At 28.5% G+C, this 20,000-nt stretch overlaps 4 protein-coding genes across 8 annotated transcripts in view; 3 read left to right on the top strand and 1 right to left on the bottom strand.

The window, feature by feature from the left end:
* Positions 1 to 5: 5 nt before the first annotated feature.
* On the bottom strand, positions 6 to 1,373 carry LOC122633624. Of its 2 annotated transcripts, none has more exons than XM_043821728.1 (4): positions 1,079 to 1,373; positions 813 to 997; positions 555 to 740; positions 6 to 425 (listed from the first exon to the last, which is right to left on the bottom strand). In XM_043821728.1, exons 1-4 carry the CDS (start codon positions 1,253 to 1,255, stop codon positions 134 to 136), a joined length of 840 nt encoding a protein of 279 aa, XP_043677663.1. In that variant the 5' UTR covers positions 1,256 to 1,373; the 3' UTR covers positions 6 to 133. The 2 variants fall into 2 exon arrangements, with proteins under 2 accessions (XP_043677663.1, XP_043677664.1); XM_043821729.1 differs by having other exon boundaries at positions 813 to 951; positions 1,079 to 1,343.
* A 3,228-nt stretch (positions 1,374 to 4,601) lies between these two features.
* LOC122633620 (ras-interacting protein RIP3-like) lies at positions 4,602 to 7,250 on the top strand. The gene is made up of 2 exons (XM_043821708.1): positions 4,602 to 4,834; positions 5,008 to 7,250. Exon 2 carries the CDS (start codon positions 5,082 to 5,084, stop codon positions 6,912 to 6,914), a length of 1,833 nt encoding a protein of 610 aa, XP_043677643.1. The 5' UTR covers positions 4,602 to 4,834; positions 5,008 to 5,081; the 3' UTR covers positions 6,915 to 7,250.
* Positions 7,251 to 7,631: 381 nt separating this feature from the next.
* LOC122633618 (ubiquitin carboxyl-terminal hydrolase 1) lies at positions 7,632 to 10,969 on the top strand. Of its 4 annotated transcripts, none has more exons than XM_043821707.1 (8): positions 7,632 to 7,888; positions 7,972 to 8,052; positions 8,441 to 8,620; positions 8,707 to 8,945; positions 9,030 to 9,259; positions 9,320 to 9,831; positions 9,905 to 10,097; positions 10,173 to 10,969. In XM_043821707.1, the coding sequence occupies exons 3-8, from the start codon at positions 8,452 to 8,454 to the stop codon at positions 10,738 to 10,740; spliced, it is 1,911 nt and encodes a 636-aa protein (XP_043677642.1). In that variant the 5' UTR covers positions 7,632 to 7,888; positions 7,972 to 8,052; positions 8,441 to 8,451; the 3' UTR covers positions 10,741 to 10,969. The 4 variants fall into 4 exon arrangements, with proteins under 4 accessions (XP_043677642.1, XP_043677641.1, XP_043677640.1 ...); XM_043821705.1 differs by having other exon boundaries at positions 7,633 to 7,888; positions 7,972 to 8,219; XM_043821706.1 differs by lacking the exon at positions 7,972 to 8,052.
* A 1,949-nt stretch (positions 10,970 to 12,918) lies between these two features.
* LOC122633623 (uridine phosphorylase 1) overlaps positions 12,919 to 20,000 on the top strand; it is a 19,780-nt gene continuing 12,698 nt past the window's right edge. The window contains exon 1 of the mRNA XM_043821727.1: positions 12,919 to 13,430. Within this exon, the coding sequence (XP_043677662.1) occupies positions 13,396 to 13,430 (35 nt within the window). The 5' untranslated portion in view covers positions 12,919 to 13,395. The remainder of the gene's footprint in view (positions 13,431 to 20,000) is intronic.

The raw sequence follows: 20,000 nt of genomic DNA, 5'->3' as shown, positions 1-20,000 counted from the left end.
GTAAGTATTTTAACAATTATATATTTATTAAAAGAATTATAATAAATTTATTATAATTTTTAATACAATATGAATTATAATCAATGATACAATGCATGAATAATCTTATATCTTAAATACCTTAATATTATATCTAATGATTAACTTCTTTCTTTTTTAAAGTGTAGAAATGTTTTGAGTAAATTTGATATTGCGGCCTGTCCCTTAATGGCGTCAATAATTGCTTATGCCTTGCAGAACTTAATTCTGATTTTTGTGCAGATAATAACGTCATATTTTCCCGAGGTGTATACAAATCTCTATTTACGGATAATGGATCATCTAATTTCTTTTGCATATGTCGATTTGAGACAGGAGTAAAAATATCGTTGTCTGTATGATCCAAAACATCTGTATTATGCATTCCTTCGGTCTCCTTAGATTCTCTGCAAAATAAAACCATTCTTCTAAACGTACTTGTACGATTCTTGTAAAGTTCTTTTTCTTTCTTTTTTTTTTTTATATATATATAGAATTATGAAAAACATTATCATAGATAAAATTTAGATGCGTACAAAGTGATATCGGTTATCTTCTTTAGAATTGCACTTTCCTCGGATAAATATGAATCTCCGTTCGTCGATGATGTCTTGTCAATAGACTTTTTCTTACAACGCCAACCTAAATCAGGAGTAAAAACAATTTCCTGTATATCACCTGAACCATTCAAATCACTCGACGCAGTAGTTTCTTTCGATTCTCTAAAAAATAATCTTATAAATAATTATATTTTACATCAAAAGTGATATAATTGATTCAATTACCACACATACGAGCTTTCATTAACGATATTTTTATCATAATGATATCCATATTCTTCGAAAACAGTTTCCAAGTTATCGACGTCTTCTTTTATAGTATTATATACATCTTGAGCCTCCTTAAGAAAACTATCCACTTCATTTAGTACATCTGGATTGGATACATTATTATCTTGAATCATTTTATTTATATCATCCTGTTAGAGATTTTTTATATAAATACAATGATAAACTTACTTTATTGATAAAATATTTCTGATATATACAATAATCTTTACCTGCGTGCACTGAATAGACTTCTTTAACATTTTTATATGTTCTTCCGTCTGTTCTGTCAAATCTGCATAACCACCTACAAAAACGCGAGGTAGATGCCATAGCTCTTCTAATTCTCTAATGCCTTCGTCGAGTTTACGTCCTATGGAAATAAATTTATCGAAACGAATAGTAGACATGCCATAAAAATTCTATCCAAGAACTCAATATTTCTTTTCAGTTTTAACAAAGTTTCGAACAAGATGTACTTCACAAACTTTCTTAGCAATGGCCGTTTAAAAACTCTTTCAATTTGAAATCTTATGAATCGCGACATAAACGTAATATAGAAAGAATACTTACTTACGGATGTTTCCCTTGCGCCATCTTGCATACAAATTAACAATTTCTTGCAAATTATATAATATTGACGCACGTATTAGATTTATTTTTTTATTAACATTATCATAGAATTTAATTGACTTTACAGATTGTTTCACTTTATTTTCTAAAAAATTGAATATTCGTAAAAAAGGAAGATAAAATATGTTTCCTTAACCAATACAGAATCGGCCAATAGAAAATCGTATACGATATTAGTAGGGATTTTAAAGTAGTATGAAAAAATGGCGCCAACATGGAATTTCTTTTCAATGTCGCATTGTTAACAGCAACGTTTGTACGAAATACGAATTAATCCATCAAAAGTAATATATCGCATTAGTTCGAATATATAAGTATTAAATAAATGAAGATATCATCATTGAATTTGTTAGTGTTTTTGATGAATTTTATCTAGTTAGGTTAAATATAAAATATCACAATTGTTAGATACAATGTAATTGATAAAAATGTCATTTCTTAAAAAATAGAAATAAAAATTTAAAAATTTGGAACTATATACTTTTGGCATACGCCGTGACTTTTTTTTTGTTATATACATATGTAATTATATTGTAGTTTCGTGAGATTATTATTTTATTTACATATTAGCTTACATAGTTGTTTACATATTATAGATCTCATATTAAATGGTATATTATAATTATTAATTATTTGATATAAATACATATATAAGTAATTCTTATTGTGGATAATTATTATCCTTGGTAATAGATAGATCTCATATTAAACTTAGAAATGCTTGTACATAGCTATTTTGATAAGAATTATTGATAAATATAGAATATATGTGTAAGCACTATAAATTGCAATGACAGTAGAAAAAAAAAAAATAATGAAGAAATTTCTGAAGAAACAAAGGAATCTATACAATCGGAGAATAAAAAGATTAAACAATTATATATTTGATATTAATGAAAAAATAGAAATTGAATTAAACATGAAGATTACATCAATAAAATTAATGTATTCCATTTCATCACATTATAGTAGTAAATGAAAACTTTTTAGATATTATTAACAACGTCGTATAAAGCTATGCAAAATTTACAAAATTATGAATTAAATACCATCAAACGTTTTTAAAAAACCAATGTTAATAACAAACAAAGCATCAAAATGCTTAGAATTTCAAGATAATAATGAAGTCAACTGTTTAATTAATAAAGAAACAGAACAGGTTACAGAAGGTTTATTTGATGAAGAAATAAAAAGTTTATTAGCTTCTACTACTAAACATGATATTCATACAACACCACAAAATAATTTGCTTAATCCTAATATATAGCATAATAAATTTGTTAAAAGACAATAAGTTTGATCAAAAGTTAGATTGTAATAATAATTCTTCTTGTCATACATCTAACAACTTCATTAAATTATCATAAATATATGCAATAAACAAAATCCATATAAGTCATTAGGAAACAACAATAATAGGAAACAGAAGATTAAGTTATCAATATAGAAGACCAAGTCTTATATTTTGTAAACATTCTAATCGATATATCAACTAAGCGGCTACTATTCTTAACTAGCAGAATAAAACTATAGAAAGATTTCAAATTCAAAAGAAAAAACCAATAAAAAAATCCTACAAACTTCTTATTCCAAATAATTTCAAATGAAGGTGCTCAAAAAAAGATCCAAAAGAACTATAATAATATAATCAAAGTGATTTTGTCCAAATATTTATATCTAAAAAGCATTAAGATGTTTAGTTTTTCAAGATAATAATCAAGTCAACTGTTTAATCTAATAAATAAACGAAACGAATTGTATAAGGTTTATCTGATAAAGTGATAACAAATTTATCACCTTCTAATTATCAAACATGATATTGATATAACATCATAAAATAATTTAAGTAAATTTGCTATTGTAGTTTATCTCTCAATGGTATTAATAACTGCTTATATATCATAGATTTTCTTTTTTTCTTTTTATATCGTATTTTTCTAAGGAATATACCAATCTTTAATTACAAATAATATATCATTAAATTTCTTTTGCTTACATTAACTTTAGACTTGAGAAAAAATATTTCTTTTTATATGATTCAAACCATTTATATTATACATTCTTTCGGTCTCCTTAGATCGTTTATAAAATAAAAACGTTCTTACAAGTATCGTATTATAACATTTTTTTTAAAGTTTTTTGATAGAATTATAAAGATATTATCACTAATTTAACTTGGATACATACAAAGCGATATCATTTGTCTTTTTTAAGATTGCACTTCTCTTAGATAAATATAAATTTATCAACGATATCCGATCAATAGATTTCTTTTTTAACAACATCAATCGAAATTAGAAATAAAAAACAACTTTTTATACATCATCTGATCCATTCGAATCCTTTGTCATCAAAAATAATATAATTGATTCAATTGTAATATATACGAGGTTTCAATGATATTTTTAATAACATTACGTATATCTTGAACCTTCTTAAAAAAACTATCAATTTCATCTATTACATTTAGATTGGATACATTATTATCTTATATCAATTTTTTTTGTATCATTCTGTCAATGTTTATTAATACAATACTAAATTTATTTTATAAATAAAATATCTTTTGCATATACAATAATTATTATTATATCGTGCGTCTTGAAAATGTTTCGTTAATACTATTATATGTTTTCTCGTCTGTTCTGTGATATCTATATAGCCGTCTAGAAAATACCATAATTTTTCTAATTCCTGTTCCTTCGTCGAGTTTACGTCTTAAAAAATTAAGGTTATCTTAACGAACAATAGAAATATCATAAGAACTCTCTACGAGAATTAGATATTTTTTTTTTTTTTTTTAGGTTTAATGTTCGAACAAAACACTTCACAAATTTTCTCAGCAACGATAGTTCAAAAATTTTTTCAATTTAAAATTATATGAACCGCGATAAAATATAATATAGAGGGAATTCTTATTTAAAAATGTTTCCGTAGCGCCATCTTTCGTAGATATCTTGTAGACGATACTTCGCAAATAATATTAGATTTATAATTTTGTTAATATCACAACAGGATTTAATTGATTTTACGAATTACGTTATTTTATTTCGAAAAACTTAAATATTTGCAACAATGTAGATAAAAATATTGCGAAATATATCAATAGAAAATCATATACGATAGTATTAGAAATTTTAACGTAGTATGAGATATCAGCTAGGAGATTTTTTTTTATGCTTGTATTGTTAGCAACAGTGTTGGTACAAAATATGAATTTATCCGTTGAAGTGATATGTCGTATAAGTTCGAATATATAAGTGTTGATTAGAAGAAATAAAAATATTATCGTGAATTTTATTAATGTTCTCTTGATGAATTTTATCTCGTTATCTAAATATAAAAGATCACAATTGGTAGGTACAATGAAATTGATAAAAATGTCATTTCTCAAAAAAACGAGATTTCAACTTAATGATCTTAAATTATATATTTTTTCTTAACATACTTCTTGTTGTTTATATTGCATAAATTATTATGTAGTAGCTTAGCGAAATAATTATTTTATTGAATTATTTGTATGTTATAGGTCTCGTATTAAATGATAAATTGAAATTAGCAATTATTTGATATAACTGCTATTATTACTTAACAATCTTTATAATGGATAATTATTGTTCTCCACAATGGGTAGATTTTACATCTAATTTAGATGTGCCTTCAGATAGTTATTTTGACAAAGATCATGAAGTTAATAAATATAGAGAATGCATGGAAGTACCACAAATTGAAATAACATCAGCAGAAACAAAGAGTAATGAAGAAATTTTAGAAGAAACAAAGGAATCCATACAATCGAAAAATAAAGATTTTATAGAATGCTCATCTGATATTAATGGAAAAGTAGAAACTGAATTAAATATTATAAAGAATACACCGATAAAACTAATGTATACTTCTTCCACTTCGTCACACGGTAGTAGTAAATGCAAACTTCTTAAGAAAGTGTCATACAACGATGTCATACAAGAAGCTATGGAAAATTTACAAAATTGTGTACTAACTCCATCAAATGCTTTTAAAAAACCAATGCTAATTACAAACAAAGCATCAAAATGCTTAGAATTTCAAGATAATAATCAAGTCAACTGTATAACTAATAAAGAAACAGAACAAGTTAGAGAAGGTTTATCTGATGAAGAAATAAAAAGTTTATCAGCTTCTATTACTAAACGCGATATTACTACAACGCCACAAAATAATTTGCCTAGTCCTAATATATCGCCAATAAATTTGTTAAAACAAGATGAGTTTGATCAACAGTTAGATTGTGATAGTAATTCTGCTTGTCATACGTCTGAAAATTCTACTAAACAATCATTAAAAGTAAATACGTGCAACAAACAAAATTCATGTAAGACATTAGAAAAAGGCAATGGTAAGAAACAGTCCAGAACAGTAGGTTATCAATGTAGAAGACAGAGTCTTACATTTCGTAGGCATTCCAATCGATATATCAGTTCAGCAGCAGCTGTTCTTCAGTATCAGAATAAAACTCCAGAAAGATTTCATACTCAAAGTCAAAAAAAACGTAAAGAATTGAAAGTTAACGAGACGAAAGAAAACCATTTAAAATTAAAATCTACAAAACGCAATTTGTCAAGCTCTTTGTTTAAAACAACTTCAAATAAAAACGTTACATCGAAAAGCGCCAAAGTATCTGATATAATAAAGTCAAGCGGATCCCGTTCGAATGCTTCTGCCAAAAAAACACCATGTAATAAAAATGTTTTTTCTGCGATTGTAGATAATAATGGTTCGGCATTTGTCATTAAGAAAGAAAAAATTTTATTCTTCGATATTCCTATAGATTCCAAACAAAAGAAAACTACACGTCCTATACCTTTTAGTTTTGAAAATCGTGATAAACTAAAGCAAGAGTTTAAATTAAAGCAGTCGCAGCTCGATAAAAGTGATATTAAAAATATAGAAAATCTTCCAAATAAAAAGAATTTAAGTACGATAAAAGGAGGATCCTCTTTATCTGTATCATCAACAAATAGTCAGAAAAACAGAAGCATAAATATACGAGAAAAAAATCTATTAAAAGTAGATCAACAATATAAAGAACAAGAGAATAAACAATCTGATATCAATGCTTCTGCAACAAGTGAGATCAATATAAATCAAAAAGGAAATCTCAAACCGAAAGTTATGAAGATTGGAATGAATTCTTATGAGAGAGCGAAACAAAGACACGAATTCGATGAAAAGATTAAACAAAAGATTATTATGCAAGAGGAAGAACGTCAAAAAGAAGAAATAAAAAAATTGGCTAAGGAAAAATTACAAATAGCTATGCTTCGCAAGCAAACAGAGGTAAAAGCAAGGCCTATGCCAGTATTTAAACCACCACGTCATATTAAATCTGTGAAACCATTAACTGAACCACAAAGTCCAGCTTGGGCGCATAGAAATAAAAAACCAACTTCGTAATATTTTTTCTAGAGAGAGTATAAGTGTATTGCATATATTCCGTTTTATTTAAAATATTATTCTATGTAAATATGTAAAAGAATATATGTTTATGTAAGATAAATAACATATTAAAGTATTAATACAAGGACATTATAAAGATATTAATATTAGTTAAGGAGAAACATTTTTTTTTAATATTTTGTGACATACTTATTGCATTAAACACAATAATTATAATTTAATATTTTTAAAATTGACTTAAATAATACTCTGTATCAAATACATTAATACATTTTCAAATTAAAAAAGTTCATATCTTTTGTATTTAAAAATTTGATTATCACATAACTTTATAACAACGCGTAAATTGTTCGAATATAAAATATATGAAGTATCGAATGTATTATTGAAGAAACATTATTTCGTTCAGTTTTTTTTTTTTTAATATTTTTTATTATGCAAAACCTACAAACAACAGTTTCTGGGTTACGTTTGTAATAATTAATAACGAAAGCTTTTTTAACCAATTTAAAAATCATGCGTCGAATAACGGACGGATTCATATTTTATCATGCATATTCTCTCATTTTATCTCGATATTCCTGTGTACTCGAATTATGATCACCTATTGGTCAACAGTTCGTACCATTGGAAAGTTAAATTTCTTTAAAAATGTAATGAAAATTAGATTACCGTTATTTGAGTTTCGATAATGAATATTATTAATATTTTATCTTTACGATTTATTTTTATTCGAAATATACAGAATTCTTATTTAAATCATAAATGAAACGAAATAACAGATTTTTAATGGTCAATCGAAATACTAACTGCTAACTGATAGGTCAAAGGAAATGGAAGGTTAACGCTTATAAGATATATACGTTTGTCTTTATCTCTTACACGTTAGTCCTCTTTGGTCCTCTTATTACTACGAATCAGCTGCGGGTGGGAGTGCGTGGTTCTGAAGTAAGAAGTCGCCGTACCTCATAGTACGTCCATTTTTAGCTGCAAACGTTTATAACTACCATTTAAAGTGAACATGCTAACGAAGTAGTGTTAATTTCTTTAAAAGGACGATCGGACAACATTTAATAGGATACTATGCGAAATATTACATATGATTAATAAGTGTACGATATAGTGAATGATACGGGTAATGGTTATTGTAAAATTTCCAAAAATGCTCTTCAAGAGACATCGGTAGCAATGTAGCTCGTATCATTAAAGAGAAATCATTCGTGATTTTATTGTACAGATTATTTCGATTAATTAAGATTAATAATATACTCATTGTTCCATGACTTCCCTACTCAATAATACGTGAGTAAACGAATTTCATAATAATAATTTTTAATTTTTCACGCGAATTAGACACAGTGCGATTAAATGGTAGAAATGATTATATTGGAATATTAGACATTTTTCTACCATGTACATATATAATACTAATTAGTAATGTAATAAGTCTCATGAAGAAAATGTATGTTTTTTTTTGCATATTAAGTAATGACTTTCTTCTAACAATACTTGTATGGTTTTAGGTTAGCAAAAAATGACAGTATTAGAATCAGAAGAAGATACAGATAAACGGTCGGTGCCACCTAGAAAAAAATTTTGCTTATCTCTTTCAAACCGCGAACGTACATTTCCTAGTACCATTCCGCAGCCCCCTCATACTTCTTCCAGAGGGGGCCTCTTCGACAGACCAGATTTCTTATATAGTACGTATATATTTAGTTTTATCATATTCTATTATATTCGTTCTGTTTTCTATTATGGTATTCAAAATATTATTTGTATTATAAAGGTACAGGCAAAATGATGAATGGTTACCGCAATCAATTGAGTAATCATCAGGATGGAAGTTACGATATTTCAGGATTAGGAACGGAAGGATTAAAAATAGCGACTCTATGTAATCTAGGAAATACATGCTTCTTGAACAGTGTTATATATACTTTAAGATTTGCACCATCCTTCTTACACAATTTACATCATCTTGCTACTGATTTATCAAATTTAAACGATAAGCAACTACAAACTAAAGTAAATGTTCTTGTTTTCATATGAACATCAATTCAGATTAAATTGATGTCGTAACATTGGGTAGTAATAATTTTATTATAACAGATCAAATCTTCATCCTTGGGTAGAACCGGTGTATCGTTAACAGCAAGTGGTAGTCGTAGTTGGAGTAGTAAAGATTTATTGGCCTTAGCTGGTCCAACCGGAGAACTCAACAAGCCTCGAATACAAATAGCAACAGAAAAATTGCATAGTTTGTTTATGGCACTACGTGCATCGGAAGCAAGAGAAAACTGTGAACCGTACCAACCAGATGCATTTTTACAAGCACTTAGGTATGTTTTGTTTTAAAAATGATATCATCAAATATAAAGACGTAACTTAATTTTTTACAGAGAAGTAAATCCTATATTCGAAGGGAACCAACAGCAAGACGCTCATGAACTTTTAGTTTGCTTACTCGATAATATTAGAGAAACCTTTCAACTTTTAGTTAGACACAGAGAAAGTCAGTTTGGACAGAACAACGCAAGTTTCTCTGAACTTTCTGCGGAGCAACAAACGGACGTTCAATCGGAGGATAGTAATGCAAGTAAACGCAGTATTAGGAAATCACGAAAGAAAAAGAAGATTACATCTCGAGGAAGTTCAATTTGTTTAATTCCATCGAATACAAATGGCGTTTCTTCGTCGAGGCCGTATGAAAATGGTCATGCAGAATTTCCTGAAAGTAACGGGGATATAGGAAATCATAGACCGGAAAGTAAAAAATGTTTTATCTCTGAAGACTTCGAGGGTATCAGTTTGTTAAGAACAACGTGTCTAGAATGTGAACATGTTACAGAACGAAAGGAAACATTCTGTGACATATGTGTTCCCATTGACGTTAATAGATCAAACGAGAAAGGTTTTCTTATCGAATATTTTTTAATCATGTTTGTAGTTTTCAAGAGTAATTCTGAATAATACTTTTTTTTTAGACGACGAAGGACGATCTGTAGACAGCAGCGAAGTGTATAGGCGTGCTGTAGTAACCAGTGAATTTCTGGTTGGTAGGGATAAGTATTGGTGTGCACGTTGTCTAAGATATAATGAAGCACGACGAGCAGTTTGTTTCCCCTGCTTGCCTCGACTTCTGATCTTACAATTGAAAAGATTTTCTACCAAAGCTGGGTATGTTTATACATCATATTTGGATAGAACATACATTTATATGATTATAAATAAATCATTTGAATAAAATTATAGATCAATGGAAAAAATCAATAATCATATGCCTACTCCGCTAACACTACAATGCTTCTGCGAAGAGTGCTATAACAAGCACGTCCATGGAAATGTATCTGCGAAGGATCAAACACACGAATATAAACTTTATTCTGTTATCATGCATCAGGGTGCAACCATGACGGCTGGTCATTATGTTGCTTACACACGATTACCCGATGAGTCTGCATTAGCGGAATATTTTAATTGTGACAGGGACAGTAAACGTCAAACCACTGGTCAGAGTAGTAGTAGCACAAATACAAATTCCTCTTCCTCCGACAAAACGTCGAGTATTTTTAAATACTTCAAGAAACCAAGTGTTAGTGAGAATAAGGAACAATTAGTAAAAGTCGGCTGTCGCAGTATGGAATGTTGCGGTTTTAGAAATTCTAAGTATACTAAATTATCCGAGCAAGGGGTTTGGCTGGAGTGCGACGATGAAGCGGTACATGTAATTCCGTTAAGACAATTGGAAGATAAACTGGCACCAAATCCACGAAATTCCGCCACCCCTTATCTCTTGTTCTATGTGAGATCCCCGAGGTAAGCCTTATTCTTAAAACAATGTCGGATGTCTATATAAAAAACTAAAGTCTCGAAGATAATCGTGCAAAAGGCCTCACTTTTCCTCGCCAATAAATCGCGCTATGATGTTAACACACATTCCAGATATATATATATATATATATATATATATATATATTTATCCTATACGATTGTATCGGGCTTAGATGAATGTGTATAATTTTCGTAGAAAATAAATTATATACTATAATTGTCCTGTACATCGATCTTTCGAAAAAAATTATATTAACCCATTTGCATCATAGTTCTGAATACGCTACCTATGTTATTCATCTGAGACGTTCAATTGATAATCTGCCTCATCATCATCGCGCAACGATACTTCTTGCGTTTTTGTTTATTATTGAGTTTACTTAGGAATTACGTCTAATGATTAAACAAAAAATAGGACTCATAAATTCTTTTTAATTAATATAATAATCTAAAAGGATTTATATATAACGGTACATTACAAATATTACATTTAAAAATAGTTTTTCTTCTAAGGGATTTAAACATTACATCGCTTTGATGTTTTTATTCCCTTTACTTCCATTAATAATTCCACTCATATTTTCATCAAAATTTTAATATTTCTTTGCATATTATACAGTTTACGATATAAAGTTGGTGGACTATACCAATTATTTATATAAAGACACTTATTGCAATCCTTGACGTAATAGTTCATTCTCTTTTATTAAATTCATCACAACATTTCTACTAACTGAACCAGTCTTATTTGAGAATCACATAATTTATAAAATTTGATATCAAATTTCACTCGTTTGTTTCGAAGAAGTTATATGTAATACAAATGTCTTCTACTCATCGATGATTTTATGTGGCTTGTACATGCGTATGAAATTTTTAGCGATTATATCAGGAACTTCTCTAATTTTTATCAAGAGATCGTTAGAATCAGAATTATTGTCCAAAAATGTTTTGTACGGTATAATATTCTTGAAACATGGACTTTCTACGGTTTTATCTATACTCCAATAACTTCGTATAGTAGGTTTTCAAATTATATTCATCGGAATATTTTATTTTTAGTTCATCTTCCTTAATTCTTATCAAGTTTCTACTTGTAGCTTTGTATTTGCTTATCTCCAATATAATTTTTTCAACTCATTTATCATTGAAAAATATTTCAAAAACTTCTTTTCTAGATATACTTTCTGTGTTGATGGTTGCACCACTTATGGCACAAAAATAATGTATTTTTGATATACGATCTTCTTGCTTCTAAGCAAAATCTTCATTGCTATTATTAGGTGGAATAGGATATACACGTTTTTGATTCCTTTCTATTTCCACACTGGACTCCGATTACTATTCATTGTCGATTAAATTTTATTTTATTTAGTTATAAAATTAAGTTATTTTCAAAATTTGTATTTAGATTAGAAATATCTATTCCTTCAACAGCAGTGGAAAAAGTCTGAAGAATATAAGGAAAAACTTGATGATAATGCTCTATAAGTTTCAAAATTTCCAAGTTTTGAAATCCTTCTATACTGCTCATAAGACAATCATGAAATATTTTATGGCGACAGGATAATATTGTCGACTGTGGAATATTCGGCGACTGATAATAATTGGCAATCGTGGTATGCGGATTATTCCGCTTAAAGATGCAAATGGGTTAAATCATTTCAACAAGTTAATTATGATAGTTCTCTTGTATATATTTACAATCCAATCGATGCATAACTTTTCATTTATATGACAATCGTCATTTCATTCCTTTTCATTTTCAAATCTTAATTAATTTCAAAGAAACTAACACAAAAAATTTACCATTTCCTTCATCAGCCACAAGATTCTTTTCTCAAAAAAGAAAAAGATCACGTCCCTGAATAATCCGCGAGAACAGGTATCTTAACATACTCTTAAAGGAACCGCGAAAATGTATAAAAAGCGTTTATTGGCTGATCGTTCCATCGTAGAAATATCACAGTGATGTCATTGGTCGAACCGGTGAGGACAAAATAAACGAAAATTAATTTACATGTGGAACAGGTCTTTCTTATTCAAAGATGAATAACTTTGACTTAGAAATTTAATTACAAAAAAAAAAGAAAAAGAAAAAAAAAAGCAAAAAACAAAAAAAAAATAAAATTGATATATAGTAGAAAAAGAAAAAGAACAGATGGACGGAAAAAGCAAATATTCGAATAAAATGAGAAAGAATGAGAATTGTGGTTAGAAGCGTTGCGACGGTGGCGGCACATCGCGGCGGGATTCTTAGAATGTTTGGAATTAGTATTAAATTCGTTGGTCGTAGGTTAAGGGTAAGGGGTAGTGGAAAGGTAAAAGAAGAAAGGAAGAGAAGGGAATAGATTAGAGAAAGAGAGATAAACTGGAATGTACTAACGCGCGCGCGCGCTTTTGTGAGAGTGAGATAGAGAGATAGAATCGAGTAATAAGGGAAAGAAGTAGCGGGAAAGCGCATGCGTTTAGACACGTCGTGTCGAAGCGCGACGATCTTTCGCGAGTATAGTCCTGCGGAGGATCGGAAGGACTACACCCTTTAGCGTGATCGCGAGACGGTGAATTTAATCGCATCTAATATCTTGTTCGCTCTCGTTTAACTTGATCATCGAACAGACGACGAACATTCGACATCGTAAAGATGAGTCTCTTGTTAGAAGACGAGGAAATCGACGAGTAAGTCATTCTCTTTCTCTCTTATCGATCTTCGATTTTTTTTCTTTTTCTCTTCTATTCTTTTTCTATTGACAGATTATTTTTCTCTTAAAGGGAAACGATCCTTTCTTTCTTTCTTTTTTCTTTCTCGTTTTTTTTTTTTTATTATTATTATTATTTATTTATTTTCTCTCTCTCTCTCTTTCTCTCTCTCTCTCTCTCTTTCTTTCTTTCTTTCTTTCTTTCTTTCTTAGTAGCTCGTGTTCTTGTCGAGGGGTTGTATGAGAAGGGTTGGGTCACGACGTTTTATACCCCTCTCGTTCTCTATCTTTGTCTTCGTTTTCTTCTTCCTCATTTTTTTCTTTTCCTTCTTCTTCTCGTATCTTTTTCTTTCTCTCTTCTTGTCTCATTGTCACTGAAGGACCTTTTGTTCATTTCGTTCGAAAGACACGAGCCCTTATCTATCAATCGACTTTTTTCTTTCTCTCTCTATGTCTCTCTCTCTCTCTCTCTCTCTCTTTACGATACGCGGTTTTTTTGATATAATCGTGGAAAGATATAAGAATTCACATTGTTGTTAGATGTTCTCTTTCTTTGTAACGTATGAAAAATACGCGCGATTTTTTTATTTTTCTTCTTGTAGAAAAATCTTTCCGATTTGACTTGACTTGATTCCTCGTTTTCTAAGAACTCTTTAATACTCCTCGTATTTCTCGCAATCTTCTTGATATTCGAAACGAAGCTGGCTCATTAATTTTCTCTTCTCCTCTTTTTTTTTCTCCCCTCCCTCTTTTTTTTTCTTCGAGTAAAATTAAATAAAAATGTGATTACACGCTTTAATATGTCCGAAGATAATCTAAATATCAGCAAAGAAACGTGATATTTCGATTTTCTTGATACTACATATATAAGTTTTAAAATGGTGAAAATCGATGTCCCAAATAAGTCCCAATTGTATGTATGTTGTTATAGACACTATTTAAAGTTAAACGAACGGCCATTTTAAGCACGCGATCACGACCAAACCGAGGCCAATCTCTTTCTATTTCTATCCTAAATTATTCTGTGGGTTCAGAATTTCTTTCTTTCTCTCTTTTTTTTTTCTTTTTTTTTTTCGAGGTCAACCCTTTTATGAAAAAATAAAGTTAATATTTCAACCTGATATTTAAGGAAAAAAAAAAAAAAAAAAAAAAGAAAAAAAAGAAGAAGAAGAAGAAGAAGAACTTAAGTTCACAGATATATTTAGAATAATTTGCTTACTTCATTAATTTAACTCTAGCTCTAGCTTTAATTCTAGCTCTGTCTGTCTGTTTGTCTCTTTCTTTTTCTCTCTCTCTCTCTCTCTCTCTCTCTCTTTATCTCTTTCTCTCTCTAACACTTGTTGAGTTTCTTCAATGTTCGTTCTTCAGTAAATTCACGTTTACTGTGTCTCTTCGCGAACGGATCTGATGAAACGGAGCTTTTCTCGTGGTCTTTTAATATCGAAACTAACACTTATTCATATGTATACAGATAGATATACGATATATGTGTACATGTACATTTGTGGATATCGTAATATATTTCAAAGTTATCTTATCTGTTTCGTTTTCCAATATAGAATTGGTACATGGGCATTGTAGAATAAATATTTTCGAGTACCGATCGATTTCGTTTAGGTGACATACAATATGGTGAACTTGGAATCGATCGGAGAATTTCCTCCTACGTTTCCTTCCCCTTATTGTTAGTTCGTCGTTTCACCTTCAATGTTTAGAGAGAGAGAGAGAGAGAGAGAGAGAGAGAGAGAGAGAGAGAGAGAGAGAGAGAGAAAGAAAAAGGGAGAAAATAAGAAAGAAATGGGATAAGGATATAAAAACAAAAAAGAACGTGATTCTTATCCGATTAAAATATTATAACTATAAAAAATTATTTTAAGAATTTTTGACTCATCGGCATTTTATTTATTTATTATATTATTATAAATTTTCCAAAGCTTTGTAAAATATATATATATATATACATTTTTTTTCTTAAACATTTAAGTATTATATAATTAGGTAGATATTATTATAGTTATAATTATATAAGTTTATACGTATATATGATTTTTTCTTTTTTTTTTTTTTTCTTTTTGTAAAAATTTTGTAAGAATAATAATATTGGAAATAATGGAAATGTTATATATTGGCGTAATAAAATTGTTTTAAGATTGTGGGCGCGTTAAAATTTTCCATGAAATTGTATTATTAACAGTAATATATATCGTAATTCTAAAATTGCATGTATTTAATGATTATACGTACCTACATATATATACATACACACACACACATATATATATATATAACTGAGATTTAATTATATACGTGTGATTTCCGATAATGTGAAATTAATTGAAAACAGTAATAACGTGTGTATTCGAACAGTTAAGCGAAATTTTTACATAAAAAGAAAGATAGAGTTTGGATAGAAACAAAGATCGATGTGTTTCTATTAATACGAGTATTATAGATTTTCCGTATGTATAGTATGTGATGCAGGTACATATGTACTCGTATAGATATATATTATGCAAATATTATTCGCATTCTTTATTCGAACAAAATAAATTTTATTAAAAATAAATTAATTTTAATTAGCGTAAGAGGCAAATATATTATTTCGTTTTAATTATTTACAATATCATACATCACGTGAAATTTATATTACGATTATACTATACTAAAAATAAGTGTAAGTTATATTTAAACAAAAGTTAACCTGCAAATATGAATTAACAATTTTGTGTGACGAAATATACGAAATAAAAGCTTTTTAAAAATATGAATAAGTGAGCGCGTAAATTTCAAAATTAGATAAAGTTTTAGATGAATAAAATGATACAGATTAATTTCTGTGAAAATGTTTTATTGAAACAGACGATTCAGAAAATATAAGACATACAAAGAAATGCGTGTGTATAGTTACAACGTTCCAAAGAAGTTTTACATAGAATTATATTTATTTTTGTTAAAATTTTCGAACGAAATAAAATTTAAACATTATCGATAATGAAACAAAGTATTATAGAACGAATGTAGATATATTCTCGTCGAAATTGTAAATGAAAGGAAAAAAAAAAAAAAAAAAAAAAAAAGAAAAAAAAAAGAAAAAGAAGAAGAAGGAAAAAGAAATACAGATTCATAAGACCATGCATGTAACTTCAAAACTGCATGAATTTTTAAATGATTGAGACGATATTTCCGTAAAAAATTTATTAATTTATTCTTTCTCTCGTAACTTTTTTTTTACTTTTTCTTTTTCTTCTCTCCATCTTTCTTTCTTTTCTTCGAGCAGATATCCATTTACACGAATTACGAAAATTAACGCAGAACATCGTTGAAACTTTCTAACTAATTATTGGTTTTTCAAACAAGCTATGCTTTATAAGTTATAGACAAACTTGAAACTCGTGTATCTGGAAATCGAATCGTTCTTTCGACATATTCATTGAATGTTTTTTTTTTTTTCTTGCGTAACGAGAATGAGGAAAAGGATAGAACGTGAAGGTTTGTTCGTTGGGTTTGTCGTCAATTCTATTTTGCACGGACGGAAAGGGAAAAAGTTACGGGGTCGTTTACTCGTGTTAATGACGTGTGAAACGAGCAAGTCATATATAGGTTGCCAGCAAATGGTAGATTTTCAAACGTGACGTCTTTTAAACGTTACACACACATATACATATATACATAGACAGAGAGAGATAAACGCGTGCGCGTATATCAACGAGAATATGTAAGTATATACAAGGTACTTTCATTCGACTCGAGGTTGTTCACTTTTTATCTTAAAACGTACATTTAAAAAATGAAAGATTTTAAAACGATCGTTAAAATGATGGTCGATGTTAGGTATTACATTTCTTCTTCTTTTTCTCTTTTTTGATCGTTTCTAACGTGTAAAAGAATCTCATTGGAGATTATTAGAACAGAAAGCAACAAACGACGAAGAGAAAAAGAAGAAAGGGATATATATATATATATATATATATATATATTACTATTTTATGTATAGCTAGAAGCTATTATATAGCTTTGTTGTTAGCGAGACAAAGAATAGAAGGCCGACTGTCATAGTGAGATTCTCCTGTCACACACTATTTTTCATTGGATCTTTAAAATGAAGGATTTAATTGCTTTTACTCCAGTAGTTTCTCTCTTTCTTTCTGTCTCTGTCTGTTCGTCTCTCTCTCTCTTTTTCTGTCTCTGTCTATCTGTCTCTCTCTTTCTCTAATCGATAAGTAACAAGCTTTCGATCTCTTGAATTTTGTTTTGAATTTTCTTTTTTGTTTTTTTTCTTTTTTTTTTTACAACCCCTTATTTTCTTTCTTATTATTATTACTTATTTTTCTTCGTAGTAATTTTAGCTTACTTTTCATCTAAAAAAAGATTGTAAACGAGTTTCCACGAACGAGTGTCGTATTATGTTAATAATAAATATGATACTAGGGTGACGGAAAGAAGAAAAAAAAAAAAAATAAGAAGAGAAGGATGGATCAAACGGTATCCATCCGTTCTTGTGCTTGAAAATTAGGTCATAGGTCACTCGAGCCACGATGGCGCATCGGTTTCTTTAATTCTAGCGGATTAGAATGTCGTAAAATTCAAAGTATTATCAAGCTGTATTAAAGGTACGGCCGACATTCCTAAAAAAAGAAAAAGAAATAAAAAAGGAGGCTTTGCATGCCGTGATATCTCTTTTTGGATTATTTTTTTCTGTCGAACGTTAGTACGCGAGTAATGCGGTTAACGAGCTACGAGGTAATACGTAATCTAAATACATTTCTTTTTTATTTATTTCTTTTTTATTTCTTTTAATTCTTTTTCTGCGATGTTTAAAATATCCTTTCAGAATATTTATTCGAGTAAATACATATCTATTTTATGCTAACATTTTTAATACCATCGAAATTAATATTTTCTGTTGAGTATAAGAAAAAAAAATAAAAAAATAAATAAATAAATAAATAAATAAAGTATCTTATGAGACATTTATTACGATTTTAATAAATATATATATATATAAGTTGTTTCAACGTAGGTAGTATATTTAATAATCAATATTTGAATCACACATTAATCTTTTTCTTTCGGTTATAGATAAAAAAAGTGAAGAGAAAAGAAAAATAGAACAAAAATTGATTATGAAACATAATTAATTTATTACGATATTAGTATATTATATTACGAACGTTCTAATAAATGTATAACATAAAGTTGTATATTTAATAATTAATATTCGATTAATATCCGTGCTACGCGGAGTATTTTTCTATTTTCTAACGATTTCTAATTTTGTTTAAATTTTCAATATTTCAAATGAATAAATTTAATATTTTAAATGAATAGCTTCGTAGATTCCTTCGAATGTTGATAGGTAATAAAACAATTTTATTTACTTTTCGAGCGTCGATGTATATTTATATAGTATATTATATAGATGTATATTAAAATTGCATAACTTTACCTGATAAAGTTTCTCGATACTTATGACAACTTTTGAAGAAAAAAAAAAAAAAAAAAAAAAGAAAAAGAAAAAAAGAAAAAGAAGGAAAAAAGTTGAAACTTTAAGAGCGTTTTCATTATTCTGAATTACAAACGAGCAGTATAATAAAGAAAAAAATGGAAAATAACGTTTTACTCCAGAGGAAATTCTTTACACATTTGTAAAGTTTCATTATTTCAGGAATTTTCAGGTTCACAATTTTCCATCGCGTGATAACCCTTTATTTCAAACGACGCAATAGCAGTAATAAATGTACGTTGTTTTTTCTTTCCACGAATTTGCTACGTAATCGAGTCATGATATTCCGTCATAATTTTTTTAAAGATGAGGGTAAATGACCCGTTAAAATCTTGAATTAACTAATCAAATTTTATTCAGAATGTTATGCGCGTGGAATAAAAACGACCCGATAAGCACCTATCGAAAAACTTTTTTTTTTTTTAACAGATAAATCGAAACAGCAATAAATTAAATAATCTGCTCAATTTTAATTCGATTCTAAGCTATTTACTATCGAATCATACTCGTGAAAAGAAAGCGCAATAATAAATTTTTAAAATATACATATGTACATATATATATATATATTATTTTTTATCACTGTTGTGTATACAAATATATATATATATGTGTGTGTGTGTATATGTATGTATGTATGCTGTTTTCATTATTGTAAATGATAAAAAATACTAATTTACAATCTTTCTAAGTATCTTTCGGGTCATGAATATGACGTAACTCGAACTTTTATACATTCTTCGCTATGGTATGACGTAAATAACAAAATATACTAGTCTTCAATCTATGTTAAAATTCTTCGAATCGTAAGTAGTGATATAAGTCAAATTATTATATATGTATTTTTCGTTGTATTATGCGAATTCTGCGAATATCAAAAGATATTAATCCCCGATCTTTGCAAAAAAAATTGTCAACGATAACCAATATTAATCCCTAATATTTATAAAAATCTTGAATGATAAACAATACTAATCTCCAATACTTATAAAAATTCTAAATGGTAAACAATATAAGTCTTCAATCTTGGAGAAAATCTTTCGGATC

The sequence above is a fragment of the Vespula pensylvanica genome, chromosome 12 (genome assembly GCF_014466175.1).
Source record: "Vespula pensylvanica isolate Volc-1 chromosome 12, ASM1446617v1, whole genome shotgun sequence".
Classification (NCBI taxonomy): Eukaryota; Metazoa; Arthropoda; class Insecta; order Hymenoptera; family Vespidae; genus Vespula; species Vespula pensylvanica.
Note: the sequence above shows the minus strand (reverse complement) of the source record. Positions and strands in the feature narration are given on the sequence as shown.